Here is a 22,426-nt window from a genome sequence, read left to right as displayed (position 1 = left end):
TAGGGATGGGGTTTCACCATGTTGGCCAGGATGGTCTTGATCTCCTGACCTTGTGATCTGCCCGCCTTGGCCTCCCAAAGTCCTGGGATTACAGGCGTGAGCCACCTCGCCCGGTGCCCCCCCCTTTTTCTGGGGGGGGGTGGGAAACAGCTTCTCACTGTGTACCCAGGCTGGAGTGCAGTGGCACAATCTCAGCTCACTGCAACCTCCACTTCCCAGGCTTAAGCAATCCTCCAATCTCAGCCTCCTGAGTAGTTGGGATTACAGGCATGTGCTACCATGACTGGCTAATTTTTGCATTTTTTGTAGAGATGGGAATTCACCATGTTGCCCAGGCTGGTCTCGAACTCCTGAGCTCAAGCAATCTGCCCGCCTTGGCCTCTCAAGGTACTGCGATTACAGGCATGAGCCACTGCTCCCAGCCTTAAAAGAATTTATCGTTAATGGCTGTGTTTTATTTATACATTTTCAGTCATTCATTCATCAATAAATACTGATTCAGGCCCAGTATGTGTTAGGCTTGATTCTAGGCAAGAGAGAGAAACCATGAATGAGAGACATGGTCTCTGCCCTTGGGGAGGGTGTAATGAAGCTCGTCAGTTTTGTGCTTTGTGGTTTCTTTCTGTGCGTTAGGTTTTTAAAGTCCTCTTCTGTCCTAAAGTCAGACAGTCACTATATTTTCTCATGTTTTCACTTTTTACATTGCCTGAGTCCATCTAGAAATTGTTTTGGTGGATGAAAAATTTTCTACTTTTAAACCATTGGAGGACAGCAATGACCACAAAAGGATTAAATCCTCTTTCCTTATAGACAAGTGGGCACAACTTGGCTATGCGATAATTCTAACGTTAGCAGTGCAAAGAAGGGAAGTATAGTATTGATTCTTCATGGGAGACTGGTGGAGTTATAACAGACTTCGGTTCTTAAGGTAGCAAATTATCATTTTTTTAACCTGAAAAGATAGAGTAATAGTCTATGATAAGGACAAATTACCCCAATATGTTTTTAAAACATTGCAATTATTAACAAAGTGGTAGATTCTTTCATTTAAAACCCCCTTGGGCCCTAAAGATATAGCTAACAAGAGGAAAAACTGTCAAAACTCTTATTAGTTGGTTGAGTTTATTTTCTGCTCACAATTGTGTCATTTAAAACCCTGAGAAACTGTTTTTTTGGAGAGCAATTTGTCCCTATTAGAGTTTTATGTGTTCAAATCCTTGACTTAGCAGTTCTGCTGGTAGAAATCCACCCTATATATGGAATCACAAAAGTACGTCTAAGAGGAACATAGAGGAAGATTCGTAGCAGTCCTGTCTATAATGCAAACAAAGCACTGAGAACCACCTAAATTATCTATTAGCAGCAGACTGGTAAAGTAAATTAAGCTACATCTGTGAATCGCCATGCCGTAGTTGCAAAGAATGTGGTGGGATTCCATGTGCTGAATGAAATAGTAAAATCTCTAAGATACATCATGAAGTGAAGAAAGTAAGCTGAAGGGCAGGTCTTTTGTGTTAAGAATAAAAGACCCCAACTTATAACATGTTGGTGTATCCATTTTTTCCTGTAGGATACATAAAGGACTAATAGGAATCGTTGCCTGAAGGAACAAAGCTGGTAGGGATGAGGTGAAGAGAGAGTCAAATGTTCATTTTATTCCTGTGTGGATAGTGTGAATTTTTCTACCCTGCACATTTATTACTTTTATTTATATTTTGTAATGCTTACTCCATTTATCTAGGCAGGGAGATTATAGACAATTGGTGTTTCCTTCTTTATACTTTTCTATAGTAAAAAATGAATATAGATCAGAAATGTTCACCAGATACTGACATCTAAGAAACAAACAAAAATGTGATTTGTCAAAGTCAGAAAAGGAGTGTATGTCTCTGTTTGGAATTATGCTAATTTCTTGGAGTTTGCGTTCCTTTGTTGTCATCAGAATGCTGCACATTGTGTTCTCTTTCTATTTTTGTGCACACTATTTTGTTTTGCATTTCCAACCACGACAGCTATGTTCAGTCGTGCCCCATCCCCTCCCCTGTTCTGTGGCCTGCAGTGCTGAGAACCGCGAGCAGCCAATGGGATTGCCGCTTACTGTGAGGTCCATGCAGTGTCCACCCCCGCTTACTGTGAGGTCCATGCAGTGTCCACCCCCGCTTCCTGCCCTGAGACTGCCTCCAGGCCTGGCACGTCTTCCTTAGACAGGCCTGTCAACCCAGTGGATCCTTCTGCCCCTTCCTCCTCTTGTCCTCCAACTTTAGGGAGCCATATTCTGATATCCAGAGATCCTGGATTTAGAGCATCTCCTCCACTCTTGGTAAATTGAGAACTTTCCCAACTGCCGCCTCATCTGCAGTAGTTCCTTTCAGATGAAAAGTTAAAATGGGAGAGAAATATTTTGCATTTGCTCTTTTCATTAGACTATTCAATCCCCGTGGAAATGTCTTCTACAGGGATTAAAAGAAACAGATATATTGGTTCACCAGACATTGCTGAAGGTTCCAACATAGCCTTGACCTATTTTTGTTTGAAATTGAGAAATGCTCACAAATGTAAGAGGCCTCCTTTTTTGGAGACTGGAGGGATTTGACATCAAGATGTTTTGCATTTTCAACAGCTCATTTGCTCTAGATGGCTTTTGGCAGATAAATGTGGAGGTGCTGGTGTAATAGGTTTCATGTGTCCTAAGTGCAATTCACTCAGAGCCAAACAAAAGCTAGTAGCTCTGAACATGTCTCTTTTCATGGTAAAGTACTCTGGAGTGAGACTGTTTAAGTTTCAACCCCTGTTTGGCGACTTCTTAGCTCAAGGGCACTTCCCTTACAGTAGCTAAGTTTTGGTTGTTTCATCCATAAAATGGAAGATATTAAAGTATCTACCTCAAAGTGTGATGAGGATTAAGTGAAAAACTGCAGGGCAGTTCTTACTATAATGCCTGACATAGCAAGGCATCAATAAACTCAGTTGCCATTATTATTCTTACCGTTATGGTTTATACCACTACCATCATTGGGATTATTAAGTTCAACCACTACACAACTGAATTGTTGTTGCATGAGTAAATTGCAGTAGTTTAGACAAAATCCTAAGCCAAAAACTTGGTGCTAGGTAGAAAGGAAGCACCTTCATTTTTTAGGTCCCTGCACTCTACCAGGTGATGTGCTTAGTTCCATCTTTGCTGTATCTCATTTCAATCCTGCAGTAGCATTTTGCAGGTAGTTCTATTTCAGTATTTCAGACAGAGTTCCAATTGTTTGATGATTACTAGCCATGTGACCCTGTCTATCTTCCTGTGCCTCAGTTTTCTCCTCTGTAAAATGGGGATAATGATAGTACCTAACTCATTAGGTTGTTGTGAAGATTAAACATGTTAAATCACACAGAACAGTGCCTGGCACACAGTGACCACTATGTAAATGTTTGCTAGCATTATTTTATAACTCGGGAAGGGCACATGTGACTTTCTGGAACGTGTGAAGTCATTGTTCTCCTTAGCACTGTGGAATGTTAGTGATGCTGGAGGAACCTTAGAGCTAAGCTGGCCCAACTTACTCATTTCACAGGCTGGGGATCTAAGGCCCAGAAACAATGAGGGACTTGTCTAAGTCACTCAGGGAGTTAGTGGCAGAGCCCCTACCTGATACGATATCTCCTGACTCTGCTCACAAGACTTCATGGTGGGAATAAGGCAACAGACGGAGAGGGATGAGATGGAGATCACATTCTTTGGGAGAGTTTGATTCTGTTATTCCTGGCATTTGGGACTTTTTCAGAGTCCTCTACCATTCTGCCTACCTGTACAGAAAGTGTTGGATTTTTCCACCACAAGGGGCTTATCAATGTGGTGTCATAAAGCAGGTCTTACTTTCTCACCAGAGCCCATATCAGATCACTTCCCTTCTTGGTCTTTAGAGGAAACCAAAGAGAAGCACGCCTAGCAAAGAATTTGATGTTATGACCATCAAAGCAAAAGTATAGCTCTATGGTTAAATAATTACTTAAAGGGTCACACCGTGGGCAGACCTTAAAAAATAGACTTAAGATATAACCCATATGGGCTATAAAGTATCTATAAAGGATCCTAAATGGAAACTCTGCTGTGTTGTACATTTGACTTGGCACTAATAGGCCAGATATATTAACTGTTGGGTGAAATTGATGATAAAATTGCATCTAAATTCTATGGGATGTTTCTTAAGGTTTTGGGTGTTGAATTACCCCTTCTAAAAGCCAGTATTGAGGCTCGAACTAATCAATGTCTTCTTTGTCTTTTAAAAATTCTCTTGACTGTATTGTTTCTATTACAAATGAAACATGAAGGTACAAAGTAGAATGATAAGTTACAAGAAGTGGAGAAGGGAGTGCGTGTAGTGGAGGATGAGAGAGGTTGGTTAATGGGTACAAATATACAGTTAGTTAGAAGGAATAAGATCTAAGGTTGGATAGCACAGTAAGCAGATTTTAGTAAACAACAATATATTTTAGATTTTAAAATAGCTAGAAGAGAGGACTAAAAATGTTCCCAACACAAAGAAATGATAAATACACAAGATGGTGGATGTCCTAAATACCCTGGTTATTATACATCCTATGCATGTAACAAAATATTACATGTACCCAACAAATGTGTACAAATGTCATATGTCAATAAAACCTTTAAAAGTAAATAACTACAGTAAACAGTACAAAGCTGGCAGTTCCCTCTTTTACAGATGGATGGCAAGCTCAAGTCCAAATAATCAGTTGAAGAAAAGAGAAGTTACGTAAATGGAAATGCTGGTCCGAACTAAGGGATGAGGAATAAATAGAGTTGTGGAATTATCCACTTCACATGGTGATGTTGCGGGTTAAATGGGTACACGGCTAGGCAGAACAATGTAGAAAACCTACCTTACTTGTTCTTCTGGCCAAGCCTTTTAAGGCTATCATTTAAACTAGCTCTGAGTTCTGTTCCTTAGTTTTGTAGGATAAGAAAATCACATGCCAACTTAGCTTTCAGCTACTTATCTACAAACCCAAGTGTCTATTTATTTTTCAGTGGATGGACACTGCAGGGGTCTTAGCAAGTACCATCCCTCCATTTAGCTAACTACATAGGAAGCCTGAATAGAAATCAGGATTATGATTGGTGATCTTGAAGACAGAGCCAGGAGAGTGAGTTTTAATATCTGATGGTGTTGAGATGAGGTAACTGATCTCAAACAGGCATGTGTCTGCTGAGCAAACTCAGCATTACTTGTTAGCTGGACAGGCGATTGGACAAAGCTGAGTGAGCACCTCTTCAATTTTTTTTATGCTTGATTACTCAGGTTTTCAGTTTTTAGACAGACTGGTTTTCTTTTTTTTTCCCCTCAGATGTATAAATAGCATTGAATCTGCAGTAGCGTTAAAAAGGTAATTATAACCCAACCATGCCTGAGATGACATTGTGATTTCTTAATAGAAAAAGCTTGTTGGGTCCCCACTTGCAAGTTGATTTTTCATAATTTAATTCTTGAAATGTCACCTTATTTCTTGGTGTAACCCAGATAAAACCTAGGTACCCTGGCAATCCAGTTTCAGCCTGAAGTTATATTCAAAGAAACACAGGCTAGTAGGCCAAAGTAATTTCAGTATCCTTACTGGAATCTTCTGGAGAACATCAGAGGGGTTTCATTTTATAAGCCACAGTAAAATATCTCAAGATTCTCTTTTCCTGATTTCCTGGCCTTAATATCTCAGCCTTTTCATTTTAAACTCTTGAACTTTAAACTGTCTCTGACCCCTTTCAGTGCTTTACTTCTTCATCTCTCCTTTTCTTGATCATTTTTCCCCCTAAATAGCGTCCCCCACCCATTCCCTTTCCAAGTGCAACTATATAAAACAGTCTGTTTCTCGCAGTTTTTCAGTACTTTACCTCTTTCTCTGATTCTTCATTGCAAAAGCCTAGGAACCCGCTGGCAAAAAGCCACTTAAAAGGTTTGGGGCAAGGGCACAAGATTCCCTTTAGCTCACATGGAAGGAAGTCAAAGCTGAATTATCTTCATCTAGCAATAGAAAGAATAAAGATTGCAATGTTTACAATTTAATATCTTTTCTTTACCCTCCTCTTGTCTAAATTCTGTGATCTCATGATGGCAACAGGGCCTTGAGTAGGTCTTCTGGTCCCTTCCCACTGCTGTGCCCTGGGGCGCAAAGTATCAGCGCAAGCTGGAATGCGGGTTCAGTGGAGGAAAGGAAACACCCTATTTCTGCTTCTGACTACCTTCCCTGCTTAGCTTCTTTCCCTGTCTCCCTGTTTCTCACACACTCAGTTGGGACACCCACCTTGTCCACAGCCACAGCCTGGCATCCCCTAGTCAGCAGGAGAGAAGAGGGAGTCTCAAGGAGCAAAAAGGTGGAAATAGGCTTTCCTAACAACGGGTACTTACCATATCTGTCTTCTCATCGTATTTATTGAACAGTGTGCTTCATTCTCTATGGTTGCTCTTTAACAATAGTTTACGTGTTCATCATGTTATAATCCTTCCAGAAAATACTTGCCAGGAAAATACATAATTTATAGAAAGCGAATGAAAGTGGCTTGTTAGTCTTCCCAGATAGTGGAGGAATCTGGAAGTCTTTCTAATGGATTGAGATCACGTCATTCCAGATGTCTCTTGAGGCACACTGCCCCGAATGGTTGCTACTGTCAGCTCATTATGCTTTTCCCTGGAATTTCCACTTCCCCAAGCCTTGCTCCCCAGAATAAGCTTTCCATGATTCTTTCCCAGAATTAGCCTTTTCAACTCTTTCCTCATATGCATAGCAACAGTAATTTATTTCATGTGGGTTAATGTCTTTAGCATTAGGACACTTCTGGTTTTATGGACTGATGGCCAATGTGTTTTTAATAATGTATTTTGCTTCTATTGAAGTCATGAGTACAAATTCGTAATTCATTTGAATGAGGGATATGGACAAACAGGAACACAAGTAGAAGAGAGAAAAAAGAGGATAGTACACTCAGAGTTACTCAGTAAGCATAAATTACATGTATTCATCAAGCAATATTCTAGGCTTTAGAGATGTGTCAGCCAAGATCCTTGTCCTCAAGGAGCCCATAGTTTGTTAGAGAGAGAAGATGTGTAAATAGTTACGTATATAAAGTGTTACAGTGCTTGAGGTCTAATGTAGAAAAATCCACAGCCTGTGGGGAGGGAAGAGAAAGGAGGGAGTGATGCAATCTATTTGGAGGGAACAGAAAAATCTTCTGTATTTGTCAGTACTCTTTGAGTTGTAAGTGGTAGAAACATCACTCAAACTAGCTTAAGAAAATGGGAGATTTATTAGTGTATATAATTTAGGAAGCCTGGATGGCTCTGGCTTCGTGCATGACTAGATCTGGGACTCAAACAATATAGTAGAACTCTTTTTTCTCTTTCAACTCTGCCTCCCTCTGCATGTTGACTTTATTTTCTTCAATGTAGATGCATTTCTTTTATGTGACTTGGAAAAATTGCTGCTCAGAAGTACATCATCTCAGCTTAATCCTAGTGATATGTTTTTTCGCTTTTCTCCTGGTATCCATGTATCTGTCCCTAGAAATGTCTCTACCTGGTGTTTCTCAGTTCACTTAGCTATCCCTTGGATCAATAGCTATTGCAAAGAAACAAGGTAGCATGATTGGCCTAACCTGGCTCACAAACAAGTCCTAGTGGCAGGAATGAGCTAACCATGACTGGCATTTCCACCAGAGCCATTTACAGTGAGGGTAGATATGTTTCCCCAAAGGAAAGAAGACTAGGCAGATCAAAATTGACAGAGGTTCATTAAAGCTTCATGGATATTTAAACTGCCATCATAGATGAATTGTTTTTTGTCAAATGGAGCAGCAATGGACATCGATTATTGTTAGAGGAAGCAATAAGAGCAAAACTAAGAGGACATGAACCAGCCTAGAAGATCAGGAGACTGCAAGTAGTCTTTGAGGTTGGATCATGGTAGGGGGCCATGGCTTGAGATGAAGCTGTGAAATAGACAGGAGCCTCACTGGCTATGCTAGGGAACCTGCTCTTTGCACTGTAGGCAATGGGGAGACATTCTTGGTTTTAGGCAAGGGTTGGAGGTGGTCAGATTTCCATTTTAGAATATCGCTCTGGCAGCAGTGTGGAGATTGAGTTGGAGAAGCCAAGAATGGATGCAGGGAGACTAATAAGGAAACCACTACAGTAATCCAGCTGGAGATAAGTTCTGTGGTGTGCTAAAGATGCTAATATGGAATAGTCTGCATGTCCAGGTAGGAGATAAAGGAAGGAGTGTTAAGGCAATACTCAAGGTTATAGTGGGGAAGCAAAAGATGTGGAAACTGGCCAGCAGAATCAACATGACGTGGTCTTTTAAGAAAGTAAGTGTCTGGGATGACTTAGATTTCTGACTTAAGTAGTGTCATTTGCTGAGATGAAACATATAGAGGAAAGAACAGGTGTGAAGGTAGAGGGTGGGGGATTGCTTGAGATGGTGACTGCATGTGTTTGAGTTTGGGGGAGTGACTATGAATAGTTGGCAGTTCAGTATAGGGATCTGCAGTTCAAAGGAGAGGTAGAGTTGTAGAGTTGATGAGAATGAAGGGCCCAAGAGTTACTGGTTTTGTCCTGGTTAAGGGAAGGAGAAATCTGGAAACCAGTGGGCTAGCCAGGTGAGGAGCACAGCTCAGACCTCAGCCATCAAACAAGTGCCAGAAACTGCAAGTGAGTTCCTTAATGGTGTCCTATGCAAACTTATTGTCGTTTGACTCATATCTAATTCTGAGCATAGGCTGGTTGCCTCTTGTCCACCTAGAAGTGACTTTAAGACCATCACTATGGGCCGGGTTCGGTGGCTCACACCTATAATTCCAGCACGTTGGGAGACTGAGGTGGGCAGATCACCTGAGGTCAGGAATTCGAGACCAGCCTGGACAACATGGCAAAACCCCATCGCTACTAAAAATACAAATATTAACCAAGCCTGGTGGCACACACCTGTAATCCCAGCTACTCGGGAGGCTGACACAGGAAAATCACTTGAACTCAGGAAGCAGAGGTTGCAGTGAGCTGAGACTGTGACAACAGAGTGAGACTCTGTCTCAAAAAAAAAAAAAAATCACTGTGAAAGGGAGCTCAACTAGTCAAAGAATCCTGCAATAGCTATGGATGCACAGTGGGTCCTTGTCATGGGGCCAGGCCCAGGGTCATCAGTTAGAATGCAGTTGTAAACATGCTAATGCCGCTGCCTGGTTGTATGTGCTAACAACTGCTTAGTTCCAAATTCTAACCCAATAAGGAGTTTCCTCAGGGGAAATGTATGACTACAGCACAAATGGGCTCAGCCTTACTGCTTTCCCACTGTTACCCCTTCCTGCACCAGCGCTCTTCTGGTCCGTGTGACTAAAAGCCAAAACACCACTTTGCCTAACCCCCCAGATCCTATTAGTCCTCAGTCTCATCAATTCTGTTTCTTGCATTTGTCCTTCCCTTTCCATTCTGATTGGTACAACTCTAAGCTGGGAGGCTTGTTAGTTCATCCATCCTCACTGCACAACCAGGTGAATGGAACATACTCCTAAGGCACTTAAATGATATTTGAATCCACAGGTCAGCAAACTAGGACCCGTGGGCCAAATCTGGCCCACTACCTGTGTTTGCAAATAAAGTTTTATTAGAACACAGCCACACTCCGATTCCTCAGGGATCTAGATCTAGAAATACCATTTGACCCAGCCATCCCATTACTGGGTATATACCCAAAGGATTATAAATCATGCTGCTATAAAGACACATGCACACGTATGTTTATTGCAGCACTATTCACAATAGCAAAGACTTGGAACCAACCCAAATGTCCAACAACAATAGACTGGATTAAGAAAATGTGGCACATATACACCGTGGAATAGTATGCAGCCATAAAAAATGATGAGTTCATGTCCTTTGTAGGGACATGGATGAAACTGGAAAACATCATTCTCAGCAAACTATCGCAAGGACAAAAAACCAAACACCACATGTTCTCGCTCATAGATGGGAATTGAACAGTGAGAACACATGGACACAGGAAGGGGAACATCACACACAGGGGCCTGTTGTGGAGTGGGGGGAGGGGGGAGGGATAGCATTAGGAGATATGCCTAATGTTAAATGACAAGTTAATGGGTGCAGCACACCAACATGGCACATGGATACATATGTAACAAACCTGCACATTGTGCACATGTAACCTAAAACTTAAAGTATAATAATAATAAAATTTTAAAAAAAGAAAAAAAAGTTAAATTTTAAAATTAAAAAAAAGAACACAGCCACACTCATTCATTTAAATATTGTCCAGGACTGCTTTTGAACTACAATGGTAGCATTCAGTAGTTGCGACAGAGACTGTATGTCCCACAAAATCTAAAATATTTACTTTTGTTTTATAGGAAAAGTCTATCAGCCCCTATTAATCCACCTTATATATGAATGCTAGATTAATGTTCCTAAAATGCCATTTCACTGTGTCATTCTGTAGCTTAGAACCCTGCAACGACATTGCATTGTCCGTGCAATAAAATCTAAACTTCATGGCCCTCCGTGGTATAGTCCTAGCCAATCTTTTGAGTCACTGATCTCTGTTCCTAAAGGCAAGCCCTACAACCAGTTAGATTTTCCTCCTCATTGTCCCTGGAATATGCAGTGCAGTTCTACCCTTGTTCACCTAGTTCCTTTTGCCTGGAATGTATTGCCCATTTGTATCTACCTAAATCCTACTCATTCCTTTTTTTTTTTTTTTGAGACGGAGTCTCACTCTGTCGCCCAGGCTGGAGTGCAGTGGTGTGAGCTTGGCTCATGGCAACCTCCACCCTCCGTGTTCAAGTGATTCTCCTGCCTTAGCCTCCCAAGTGTCTGGGATTATAGGCATGCACCACCACGCCTGGCCAATTTTTATATTTTTAGTATAGCTGGGGTTTCGCCATGTTGTCTAGGCTAGTCTCAAACTCGTGACCTCAGGTGATCCACCCACCTCAGCCTCCCAAAGTGCTGGGAGTACAGGTGTGAGCCACTGTGTGCCTGGCCCTAAATCCTACCCATTCTTTTTTTTTTTTTTTATGTCAGCATGATTTATTACATGACTACAAAATACAACAACAGTATGTAAGTACAAAATGTGTAAAAAAAAATTAATGCTGCATACGTCTGTAAAAAGCCAAAAACCAATTTGGAAGAGAAGGCAATTAGGGTAACATTTATGTACTAACAAATCATTTGAAGTTGGGATACAATGTTATTTTCTTTTTTTTTTTTTTATTTTTATTATTATACTTTAGGTTTTAGGGTACATGTGCTCAATGTGCAGGTTTGTTACATATGTATCCATGTGCCATGTTGATTTCCTGTATCCATTAACTCGTCATTTAGCATTAGGTATATCTCCTAATGCTGTCCCTCCCCCCTCCCCCCACCCCGCAACAGTCCCCAGAGTGTGATGTTCCCCTTCCTGTGTCCATGAGTTCTCATTGTTCAATTCCCACCTATGAGTGAGAACATGCGGTGTTTGGTTTTTTGTCCTTGCGATAGTTTACTGAGAATGATGTTTTCCAGTTTCATCCATGTCCCTACAAAGGACATGAACTCATCATTTTTTATGGCTGCATAGTATTCCATGGTGTATATGTGCCACATTTTCTTAATCCAGTCTATCGTTGTTGGACTCTACATCCTTCATGACCATGTCAGTTACAGTGATCACCAATGAGCCTGCTGCTTGAGCATGTGAAGGTCCACTGCCCATACTGCCTGGTAAGGTTTCTTCTGCTCAGAGAATAGTTCACCAATATGATGATGGGCAACTCTGGAGTGAGGACTTTCTGGTAGAACAAAGTCACAGCTGTGGGAAAGCCTGGGAATGGTTTGGCAATGACAAGACATGTAATGAGAACACATTACACTCAATTAATATTTGTGGAAATCTTGAGTCATCAGCCTCTCATATCTATGACATACATGTTGGTTCTGTATTTAAATGTAGGACAACTACATATCTTGATAGCCAGTGGGAATGACTGACAAAGTCTAGTAAGTCTACTCTTGAGAGATTCTAGAATGTAGAGATAGCAGCTGGACTGGGAAGCCCTAGCTTTAACATGTGCTATCTCTGAGATGCTGGATGTGGGCTGTTCCCACTGTGCCTCACTTTTCCCACCTACTGTCATATATTATATGGTCTTGCACACACTCTGGGATTAAGTAACATCAATTATGCACCATTGATTGGAGTTCTTTGGTAAATGGTACTACATTCCTAAAATATTCATGCGTCTTACTTTGTCAGGGAGATTATATCCCTGACTTAGATATCATATTCTAGTGGCTTAAGATTATGAGCTAATGTTTTGTAAGGTCTGGGCATTGCACAGAAAACCTTGGTTGTAATACACATTATGATTACATTGATTTGAATAGCAATGGTACAATCATAGCCCCGGAAACATAGCAACTACATAAAATAAAAGCTTCCATTAACACCAAGCACAGCAGCCAGGCTTCCGCATTGTTGTTGTCCCTAGGATTTGGCTGTTGTATTGTCAAATGCCATTATGTCCTGTCTAATAAGTTTCTCCCTGCATATGTGAGTAAATGAAAATGCTCCAGTATAGTAAATGTCTCAGCAAACCACTCCTGTACGCTTTGGAAACAGAACATTAACGAGGAAACTATCATGAGAGCAGACCTTTATGTTCTTATGAATCACATTCATATGATGTTTGTTGTCCACATTGGAGAAGTATAGAGAAGAAAAATATGAAGGGTACACTCTAATGGAAAGGTTATAGTGGAAATGCAAGGAAAATATATCCCTTTACAACCAGCTTCTAGGCATTATCTAGAAGTAAACCTATGACAATAAGACTAACAGCAAATAACATTGAGCACTTACTCTGTGCCAGGTATTGTTCTAGGCCTTTTACGTTACATCATCTCATTTAATCCACTCCACAACCAAGTGGTTTGGGTGTAGTTATTACCTCCACTTTATGTACAAGAAGACCAAGACCCAGGGAGGTAGAAGAACTTGTCAGAAGTCAGACAGGTAGTGAGTGGTAGGGCTGGGAGTTGGACCCGGACAGACAGATTCCAGATTTCATATTTATCATAACCTCAGCTGCCCCACCCACATGAAATGGTACCCCAAGGCTAGTGGCAGCAAAGATAACCCATTTCATTTGCATTGTTTGGTATGTCCAACTGGGTGATTTGTCCTACAAAAATTGGAACAACGTCTGCTTATTTATGTCTATGATTTTGATCAAATAAATCTCACCCAGAATTTCCCACTGTTTTATTCTATGGTATTTGCAGTTTGTAAGAACCTCTGTCTTTTGGATTGAGACATTTTTATTCTTTGTGTCCAAATTAACACTGCACAGAACATGGTTCTGTATGTGTGTGTGTGTGTGTGTGTGTGTGTGTGTGTGTGTGTGTGTGTGTGTAGAAACCGTCTTTTCTTTTGGATTAAATTCTTGCAGCCTGGCTGAGTGAGGAGAATTTCTCCCACTCTTCGAGCCTACAGCAGACATGTTAGGAGAATGCTGCTGCTTGCAACACACCCAGAGACGGTGGGGCAGGTGACACTGCGTGTGTGCCCGGTGTCTCTGGAAGTGTCTATACAGATGTGTGCTGCTGCTGCTGCTGCTTTCTGCCTTAAAATTTCTGGAGCCAACACCCACCCACTCTTACAGCCTCTCTCTCTTTATTTTCAAGGAAAAAAGAAAGAGGCAGACTGAAATAGAAGGCAAGCGACAACAGCTTGACGAGCAGATACTTCTGCTGCAGCATTCCAAGGTAAGTGGCTGATCCCAGGAACCTATTCCATTATTAGACATGCAGATCACACTCCGGAGAGCTGGGCAGTGCCTGCCCTGCCGTGAAGGCACTGCCGCCAACCAAACCAGCCTTTTTCATTCAATCAGGAAACCATCTCTTGGCTTTTCTTGTGAATTTCTCAAATTCAGGGCATTATTACAGCATTCCAATTTCTGCAAGCATAAGATTACAGTGTGCATGTGGACAGGGTGGAGGGTTTGTGCATGTGAAGTGTGGTGGCTATATATAGAAATTGGATGAGAATACTTCACAGGGTGGGTGAGGCAGCATTTCAGGATTGTTTCTCCCATGCGAAGGTGCTGGGTGTGTTTGCTCAGAGACCCCAAAAGATATATTTCACAGAATGTTCTTTTTATTCACTTAAAAATATTAGTATTTCCTTTCTTGATATGGAGGAAAGGGAGATTAAACAATGTGATCAGATAAAGGAACAACACTGTATTTCAGATTATTCATTTATTTTATTTGTACTTTAACAATTTTGAAAGTGTTCTGTGAGAGCAAGCAGTTGGTCAAAGATGGCTTTGAAATGATTTGACTCAGACGGGTCTCCATGGTACCATCTAAAAAGAGAGAGAGAGAAAGAGAGACAGCACACAAGAGCTGTTTATTTTTTCTTTAAAACATGATGCACTTAAGCATCGTAATTGATTACAGCTCAGGAGAAAGCTCTGTCACTGTCACAAGGACCCCACTGGTTGCAGAATGTTGCTTTTCACATGTTCAGAGAATAATGTGACCACATTCCAATGGCCAGCCGGGAGTTGCTGCTTGCCTTTGACTGCTCCTGGGCTTTTTGGCAGGAAAACCCTCTCCTGCTTACCCCATGTTGCTGTGACATTGCCTGCACAGAGCTGCATTGCTCAGAGGGCTGGGTGGGAAGGTGGTGCTGACTTTCGGGGTGATGCTCGGTATGAATTATTTGAATTTTTTTCAACAAGATAAACCTTTATGGCTTCTTTTCCTATCCTTTTCTAGAAAACAGGATTGTGCTAAAGGAATACCCAAAATGAGAACCATCAGCAAGCGAGTTACTGATTGAAAATAGCAGCATGACCTATATCTGCTTAGCATGTTTATCAGTTTTTGCCATTAACCTTAACCAGAGAAATGTGCTTAAAAGGAAGAGAAGCAGCATGATACTGAGGATATTGCCTGTTTCTCTCTGTTCATCATATAAATTCATTGACAGATCTTTCTTTGTAGGAGCTTGCTCTGTATCCCCGGTGCTGTTGCTCTTTCCCCACAACGTTCCTGAGGGAGGATAGAGGGCTAAAATTAGTATCCTCTTCTCACAGAGAGGGGGCCTTAAAAACACCTAATAGAACTGAGTGAATTGTTCAAGGTCAATCTGGGCAGAGCTAGGTCTCTGGCTCAGAGTACAGTCCATTCAGTAGGGTGCTTGTAAGAGACCAACATGTACTAAAACCTCAGTGAATTTCTGGTTAAAGGTGAACTTCTAAATAAGAGGACCGAAGGGAAAAAGAGAGGCTGCCTTGGGCTAGACAGCCTCACTTTAAGCTCAGTGTAGTTCTTTGCTTTTGTATTCCCTGAATCCAGTCAGGGAATAAACGTATGTGAAAACATCAAGGGATGGTTTTTTTTTTTTTTTGGTCTCCCTTCTCATGATCCTGGGTGCCAAATAAGATACCAAGGGCTCATTTATTGCTGATGTCCAGTGCAGTATTAGTATATTCTGTTCATATTACATCTATTCATTTTTTGTTTGTTTGAGATGGAGTCTCGCTCTGTCACTCAGGCTGGAGTGCAGTGGCATGATGTGGCATGTAAGCTCCACCTCCCGGGTTCACACCATTCTCCTGCCTCAGCCTCCTGAGTAGCTGGGACTACAGATGCCCGCCACCACGCCCAGCTGATTTTTTTTTTTTTGTATTTTTAGTAGAAATGGGGTTTCACCATGTTAGCCAGGATAGTCTCGATCTCCTGAGGTTGTGATCCACCCGCCTTGGCCTCCCAAAGTGCTGGGATTGCATATTCATTTTTCATCTATGCATCCGTTCATCCATCTTTCCGTCCATCCATCCATCCATCCATCCATCCATCCATCCATCCATCCATCTATCCATCCATCCATCCATCCATCCAATCAACAGAAACAGCAGTAGAAATTAACTTGGTCTTGTATGGGGAAGCAGTGAGGTTTTTCTCAAGGACTTGGAAACAACGGAATCAGCTAGTTCTTTATGGCTATCTTGGTAAACTTCTCGCACAGTTGATGAGATTGGCTATCTGAGGGAACGCCCAACACTCGCACCATGGCAACCTTGCTATTGCAGGGCAGGAGGTGGGTGAGGTGGGGAGGACTGGAGGTGATGGTAACTTACTAAGCGGAGGTGAGTGCATTGTATGTCTCTCTCTGGGAAAGGCTTGTGTGGACAGAATGAGGGTGAGTTATTTGCCTTGAATACTGAAAAAGGAAAGCTCAGAGGTTCCAAAGGTGGCAGTGGTTGTCTAGTACTACCTGCAGAGAGACCCCCAGCTTTGGGAGGTCCTGAATTTCTGTATGCTGGTGAGGTGGGGTCAGTGGTAAGGTGAGGGGGGTCCTCAGGCCATAGTGAGGCCCAAGTAAAACTTCTCTCAGGACCTTGCCTCTGTTTGTTCTGAATTCGCCCTCCTTATAATTATTCAGTTATTTTGATATGAGGAAGGGATTGCCTGATTGAAGGATATGACCACTTTAGGAACTAGGAAGGAATATGTTTCACTTTAAATCAATAAACTGGTGACTGAACTTGAATAGCATGAGACTTTTTCCCTGTAATCATCCAGTTTGCAGCCTAGTGGCCTCGCCCCTGGATGGAAGTACATTTGTAGAGATTATATTTTCTTCTCTGTGAGCCTCTCCAAGGAGTTGGCCAGTTTTCTCCTGGTAGCCTGTTAGCCACCGTCAGTAACAGTCACAATTTTTTTGAGTGCCTAATACGTGCCTGGTACTTTAAACACACACCCTCAATAATGACCACAAGACCGTTATTACTCTCTTTGTCTTACAGGTATGGGAACAAACTCATGAGGTCAAGTGATTTGCCCAAGACCATAGATACTATAAGTGAGGGAGCCTGAGAGAAACTCCTGGGCTGTCTGCTTTCAAAGATAGAGCTCTTTCCAGGCCACTGTTCTCTTTGAAAGAAATGTTTCCTTTGGAATAATTCGTCTAGTGAGATGCCAGTTACCATCATTGCTGTCTCTCTTACTCTAAATATATTGTGATGGACTCCAGAAAATTTAGATCACGTGGAGACATGTCACAGTGATTACTGAAATTCCTTGACGTGGAGAATATTAGGAAATATGTCAGTAATCAATATTTGTTTCACTAATTTGCAAAATCCTAGATATTCTCTAAGAAAAAAATATTCTCCTTGCATTAGAGTTAGTTGTCATGTTTATAAGATATAACTTTCATATTCTTTATATAATTCTCATATTCTATGTCTTAAGATAAAATTCTCACATGTGGGAATTATCAGATAGCCTGTGGACCCTTATTCTCATGCAATGAGATGAATTATTTAGAAAGATTCACTGGTCTCTGGTCAAAGCAAATAAATAGAATGCAAGATAGTAGTTTTGGCATTCATAGATATTTTTAGAAGACTTACTCATTGCAATATTTAGGAGCATATAGTGAGCAACTCTGCAAAATGGAATAGCATCACTTTGTATATGGACTTTGAGCAAATTCCATAATACAATAAAAGACCAAAGTATAAAATGGTGAAATACTAGCTGCTACATCCCAGTGATTAGGAAACCTCAAGACACTTTGAACTCCAGGCCAAATTAAACTCAGATGTATTTTTAAAGCATCCTTAGCTATATGTAGTGTGGTGTAATAATTTCTAAGCATTACAAGTAGAACTAGTAAGCAATTTTTGTAGCTATATTATTTTTGATGATTACAAAAGGAAAGAATGTATAATCATTGCCAAAACTAAATTAAAAAGTACAGCAAAATATAAAGAAAAAACATATGTACTGTATACTTACCATTCAGATAGAACCCATGCAGAGGTATATCCTTCTATACTTTTTTCCCTGATATATTTCTGTAGATTAAGATATGTAACCATTGTTCACAGGGCTCACCAACCTGTGGGTAAAATGAAATTATATTAACATTAGCATTGGAATAACATTAACTTTTACCTCTTTTTTATGTGGCTTCTTTTTAATTCCCATACAAAAATTTATAATTTTTATAAAATCCCGTGGAGCATTCTTTTACTTTAGGATAACTGACTTTGATGTCTTCCTTGAAAAGAATGTCTCCATCTCAAACTCTTAGCTATTATGTTTCTTATACTTCAGTAGCATTAATTCATCTAGAATTTATTTACACACGAGGTATGCAGTAGGAATATAACTTTACTTCCTACTGATGCTGAGCTTCTTGTCTCAATGTGATTTATTGATTAATTCATCCTTTCCCTCACTGATTTAAATGTCTTCTTTATCACCTACATATTTCTGACTTACATTTGAGTCTACCATTTATGGATTCTTTTTATTCCATTAATCTGCCCATTCCTGTGCCAGTATCGTTCTCATTTAATCCCTATAGGTTTTTAATATATTGTAATATTTCATAAGACAAGAACTATCATTATTCTTTTGAAAAATTGTCTTGGCTTTTTATTTCATAGAAACAATTATTTATTTTTATTTTTTTTAAATGAGACTTGTGATGATATGGATTTTTTAAAAATAAATCAGCTACTATATCATACTAGAGCAGAAGGAATTTAATATTTCCTTCTGTCCCTTGGTTGAATTGCCAGAGATTTGTCTATTTTATTGGTCTGTTCAAAGTCTCAGCACAAGAGTAGGCACTCAGGACTTACTGCAACATGAATTCCTTGGAGACTGGCATATTTACAAAGGTTTGCCTGACAGAGTTGGCCCCGTCAGAATCAAATTGCTAATACCACGTCTTCAATACATAAACTGCCTTTGAATTACTTATTCATGAGTAGGGAACCCTCATTAGAGTTTTCTTCTAATCCAAGCCATAAAAATTGTCATTATATTTTGAAGACCACAGCCTTTTCTTCCAAGAAAGCTGAATGAAAAAAGATGAAAGGCTGAATTGTGACCCTGTGAAATATTTATTGTCAACCCACTAAGGTCATTTGCTGAAGAGCCCGAAGGTATCAGAAGACTTGCTACAAAGATATTACAGTGTCTTTCCCGGTTTTGAACATTTAGCACTAATTTTAGACTTTTCCTTGTTACTGGGATGTGTGAAAGGCGTATTTCAAATTTTAAAATATTGAACAGATAGGCACAGTACACAGTGTAAAGTAACCTTAGATTTCCTCCCTTGTTTCCATACCCAGAGCTTGAATGGAAGTTAAAACCTGATTTCTTCTATCAGAAGTCTTGGGTCAGCTTGTCCCTGTGTGGACTGAAGCATATGACAAAATCTCAAAACCAAACCAAGATCTTATTTATTGAGAGTCAAGAAAGAGAAAGGAAAGAGTGGGAAGGATAGGGGAAGAGGATGAGGGACAGGACACAGATGAATGACTGAAAACACAAACGCAGCTATTGCCTCATGCTGAGTTTAACCCATTTTCTGTTAGAAAACTGAATTTAGGCCAGGTGCGGTGGCTCATGCCTCTAATCCCAACACTTTGGGAGGCCAAGGCGGGCAGATGACCTGAGGTCAGGAGTTCGAGACCAGCCTAGCCAACATGGTGAAACTCCGTCTCTACTAAAAATACAAAAATTAGCTGGGCTACTTGGGAGGCTGAGGCAGGAGAATCACTTGAACCTGGGAGGTGTAGGTTGCAGTGAGCCAAGATCACGCCACTACACTCCAGCCTGAGTGACACAATGAGACTCCATCTCAAATAAAAAAGAAAAGAAAATTGAATTTAGCCATATTCCAACCATCATCCACTAGAATAGCCAATATCAGCTTCAGCCAGATTACAAATGAATGAAAGATCCACAGTAAAAAGTAAAATCATGAAAGTATACAAAGGAATCACAGGTTAATATTTTTATAGTGAGGGTAAGGAAGTCTTATCTATGTATGACATCAAAGCCAGAATATGCAAGTAAAAAAGATTGCCAGATATGACTTTAAAAAAATAACAAACATCTGACCAGGAAACAACTGGAGACTTATTACAAGTTCTGATTCACCTCCTACTTCCCCACTCTGCCTCACCCAGCCTCTCCAGACATGCCTCACTATTTACCGGGGTCACCTCAAAAAGTGGTATCTAGGCTGGGCACAGTGGTTCATGCCTGTAATCCCAGTACTTGGGAGGCTGAGGTGGGAGGATCATTTGAACCTAGGAATTCGAGGCCAGCCTGGGCAACATAGATTCCATCCCTACAAAAATAAAATAAAAAATAAAGGAAAGTAAGAAAAGTGACTTCATTGCAGTTACCTTAGCTGTAGATGAAAAAGATTGGGTTAGATGATCTCTGTGATCTTTTTTTAGCTTTAGTGATCCAAGATTTTATATTTGCTAAAGTACAGTGTATGTGCATGATTTTCCAAGAATTCCTCACATGTCAGCCTCCGTGGATGAATAAAAGATACAGCCCTGACTGCAAGAACTCAGGGGCAAGTAGGGGAGAGAGAGCATCAGTATGGAACCCACCACTAGAGGAGCCGAAAAATAGTTTTCCATGTTATGAAGTGGATCAGTGGCACCTGATGATTTTGTAAATCCTATTTGAGCAAAAAAGAAAAAAAGGATTCTTGGGTGATCTTACACAGAGGCAAGATAGCAGAGTGTACCTCTTGGCTTCAAATCCCAGATCCACAGCTCACTCGGTGTGATACCATGGATAAGTCAGTTAATGTTAGCACCTACCTCGTGGGATGCTTGTGAAAGTTAAGTGGATTTACATGTAAAGCACATAAAGCAGTAAGAGTTCTATAAGAATTATCATTATTGTCACCATCATCACCCAGTACTATGGCTGCAAATACCATTTATGTATATATGACTGCCAAATTGAGAATCCCAGTCTTCCATGTTCAACTGCTTTTCTGACATGTCCACTTAGATGGATGTCACTTTCATTTAGAAGCCTCTCAAACTTAACACGTCCAAAATGAAAGATTTTATTTTCTGCTTTTCTATCATTTGTTCTACTCTTCCCTGTCTCCAATTGATGATACCACTATTCACCCTTTCACTCAAACCAAATATCTATGCATCACCCTAATCCTTCCCTTTTTCTCAGCCCACATCTAACCTATTACAAGTCACACTGATTCTACCTCCAGAATGTACCACCATGCCTTTCGATTCTTCTGTCTCTCTTCTGTTTCAAGCTAATATGCTCTGTCACTTGAACCATGCAATAAACTCCTATCACTTGTACTTTGTAATCCTGCCCCTTGCAATGTGTTCTTCCTATTGAGCTTAGAAGATGCCGCAAACTCCTTAATAAGGCTACAGAATCCTACCTAATCTGGCCCCTGCCTTCTTTTCCATCTTCAGTTTGTTCTGCCCTCCCACCCCAACCTCACTTATTATGGTCCAGCCACTCGGGCATTTGTTGCGGTCTGCAAGCACACCAAACTCTGTCCTACCACCAGGCTGGTACATTTGCCAGTCCCTCCACCTGGAACACCCCTCCAGATCTCAGATCTCAGCTTGAATGTTCAAGTCATCAGAGAGACCTTTCCCACTTTAAATGTCCTCCCCTGGTCCCTCTTTGTGACATTGTCCTGTCTACCTCTTCCTAGGCAGCATCATAGTCTGAAATTATCTTGCATCCTTGTTTATTGGGATGAAGGCTTGGGTGAGAGCAGGGACTTGCCTGTCTTCCTGAGCTGTGACTTCAGGGACTGGCAGAGTTCATGGCACCTAGGAAAGGGATAAGAGAGCCACTGCTCCTGAGTTGGGGACACAGAAGGAGAGGATGGGGAGTTCTTTTAGATTATGGTATTTGACCAGCCATTGAGAAAGCTTGTGTATTCTTCAAGCATTTAGATAGTCATAGGTCCTCATGCTGTGCTACTCAAATTGTGGTCCTCAGTCTGGCATTGCCAATGACAGCATCACCTGGGAGCTCGTTAAAATTCAAATTCCCAGGCCTTATGCGAGACTTAGAGAATCTGCATCTCCATGGGTGGGTCCTGGAATCTGTGTCTTAGGAAGTTCTCCTGGTGGTCCTTATGCATACTGAAGTTTGGGAAACTCAGTTCTTGCTTTTTGTTTTTCCAAAGCTGGCCAGGCCAGTAGAGCAAGAAACAGATTTACTTTAGGAGTTCCCTCTGTCCTCCTTTCAGAAGCCCCTGTCAAGGTTCCCTTTGTCGAGCTGCCAGCTCCCCATCTGCTTCTTCCTTGTATTGACTTGCCATGGTGACATTCATTTGACAAATGTGAAGTTTGACAGTCCTTAGCACCTTGGGAGGAGTTCGAGACCAGCCTGGCCAACATGGTGAAACCCTATCTCTACTAAAGCTATGATACTATGTTAGCTATGATACTTTTTAAAATGTATGTATGTTTAGACAATAAAGGCCACAAACAGAGAAAAGTTTTTTTAATTTTTATTTTTTTTAT

General features: G+C 40.9%; 1 protein-coding gene across 6 annotated transcripts in view; it reads left to right on the top strand.

Annotated features, from left to right (window-relative positions):
• PALM2AKAP2 (PALM2 and AKAP2 fusion) overlaps nt 1-22,426 on the top strand; it is a 526,900-nt gene that overhangs the window by 223,235 nt on the left and 281,239 nt on the right. For all 6 annotated transcript variants that reach the window (XM_030823221.1, XM_030823189.1, XM_030823172.1 and 3 more), the window contains one exon: nt 13,740-13,820. Coding sequence is in view for 5 of the 6 variants with exons in the window: in XM_030823189.1 (XP_030679049.1) it covers nt 13,740-13,820 (81 nt within the window). In the remaining variant the exon portion in view is untranslated. The remainder of the gene's footprint in view (nt 1-13,739; nt 13,821-22,426) is intronic.

The sequence above is a fragment of the Nomascus leucogenys genome, chromosome 1a (genome assembly GCF_006542625.1).
Source record: "Nomascus leucogenys isolate Asia chromosome 1a, Asia_NLE_v1, whole genome shotgun sequence".
Taxonomy (NCBI): domain Eukaryota; kingdom Metazoa; phylum Chordata; class Mammalia; order Primates; family Hylobatidae; genus Nomascus; species Nomascus leucogenys.
Note: the sequence above shows the minus strand (reverse complement) of the source record. Positions and strands in the feature narration are given on the sequence as shown.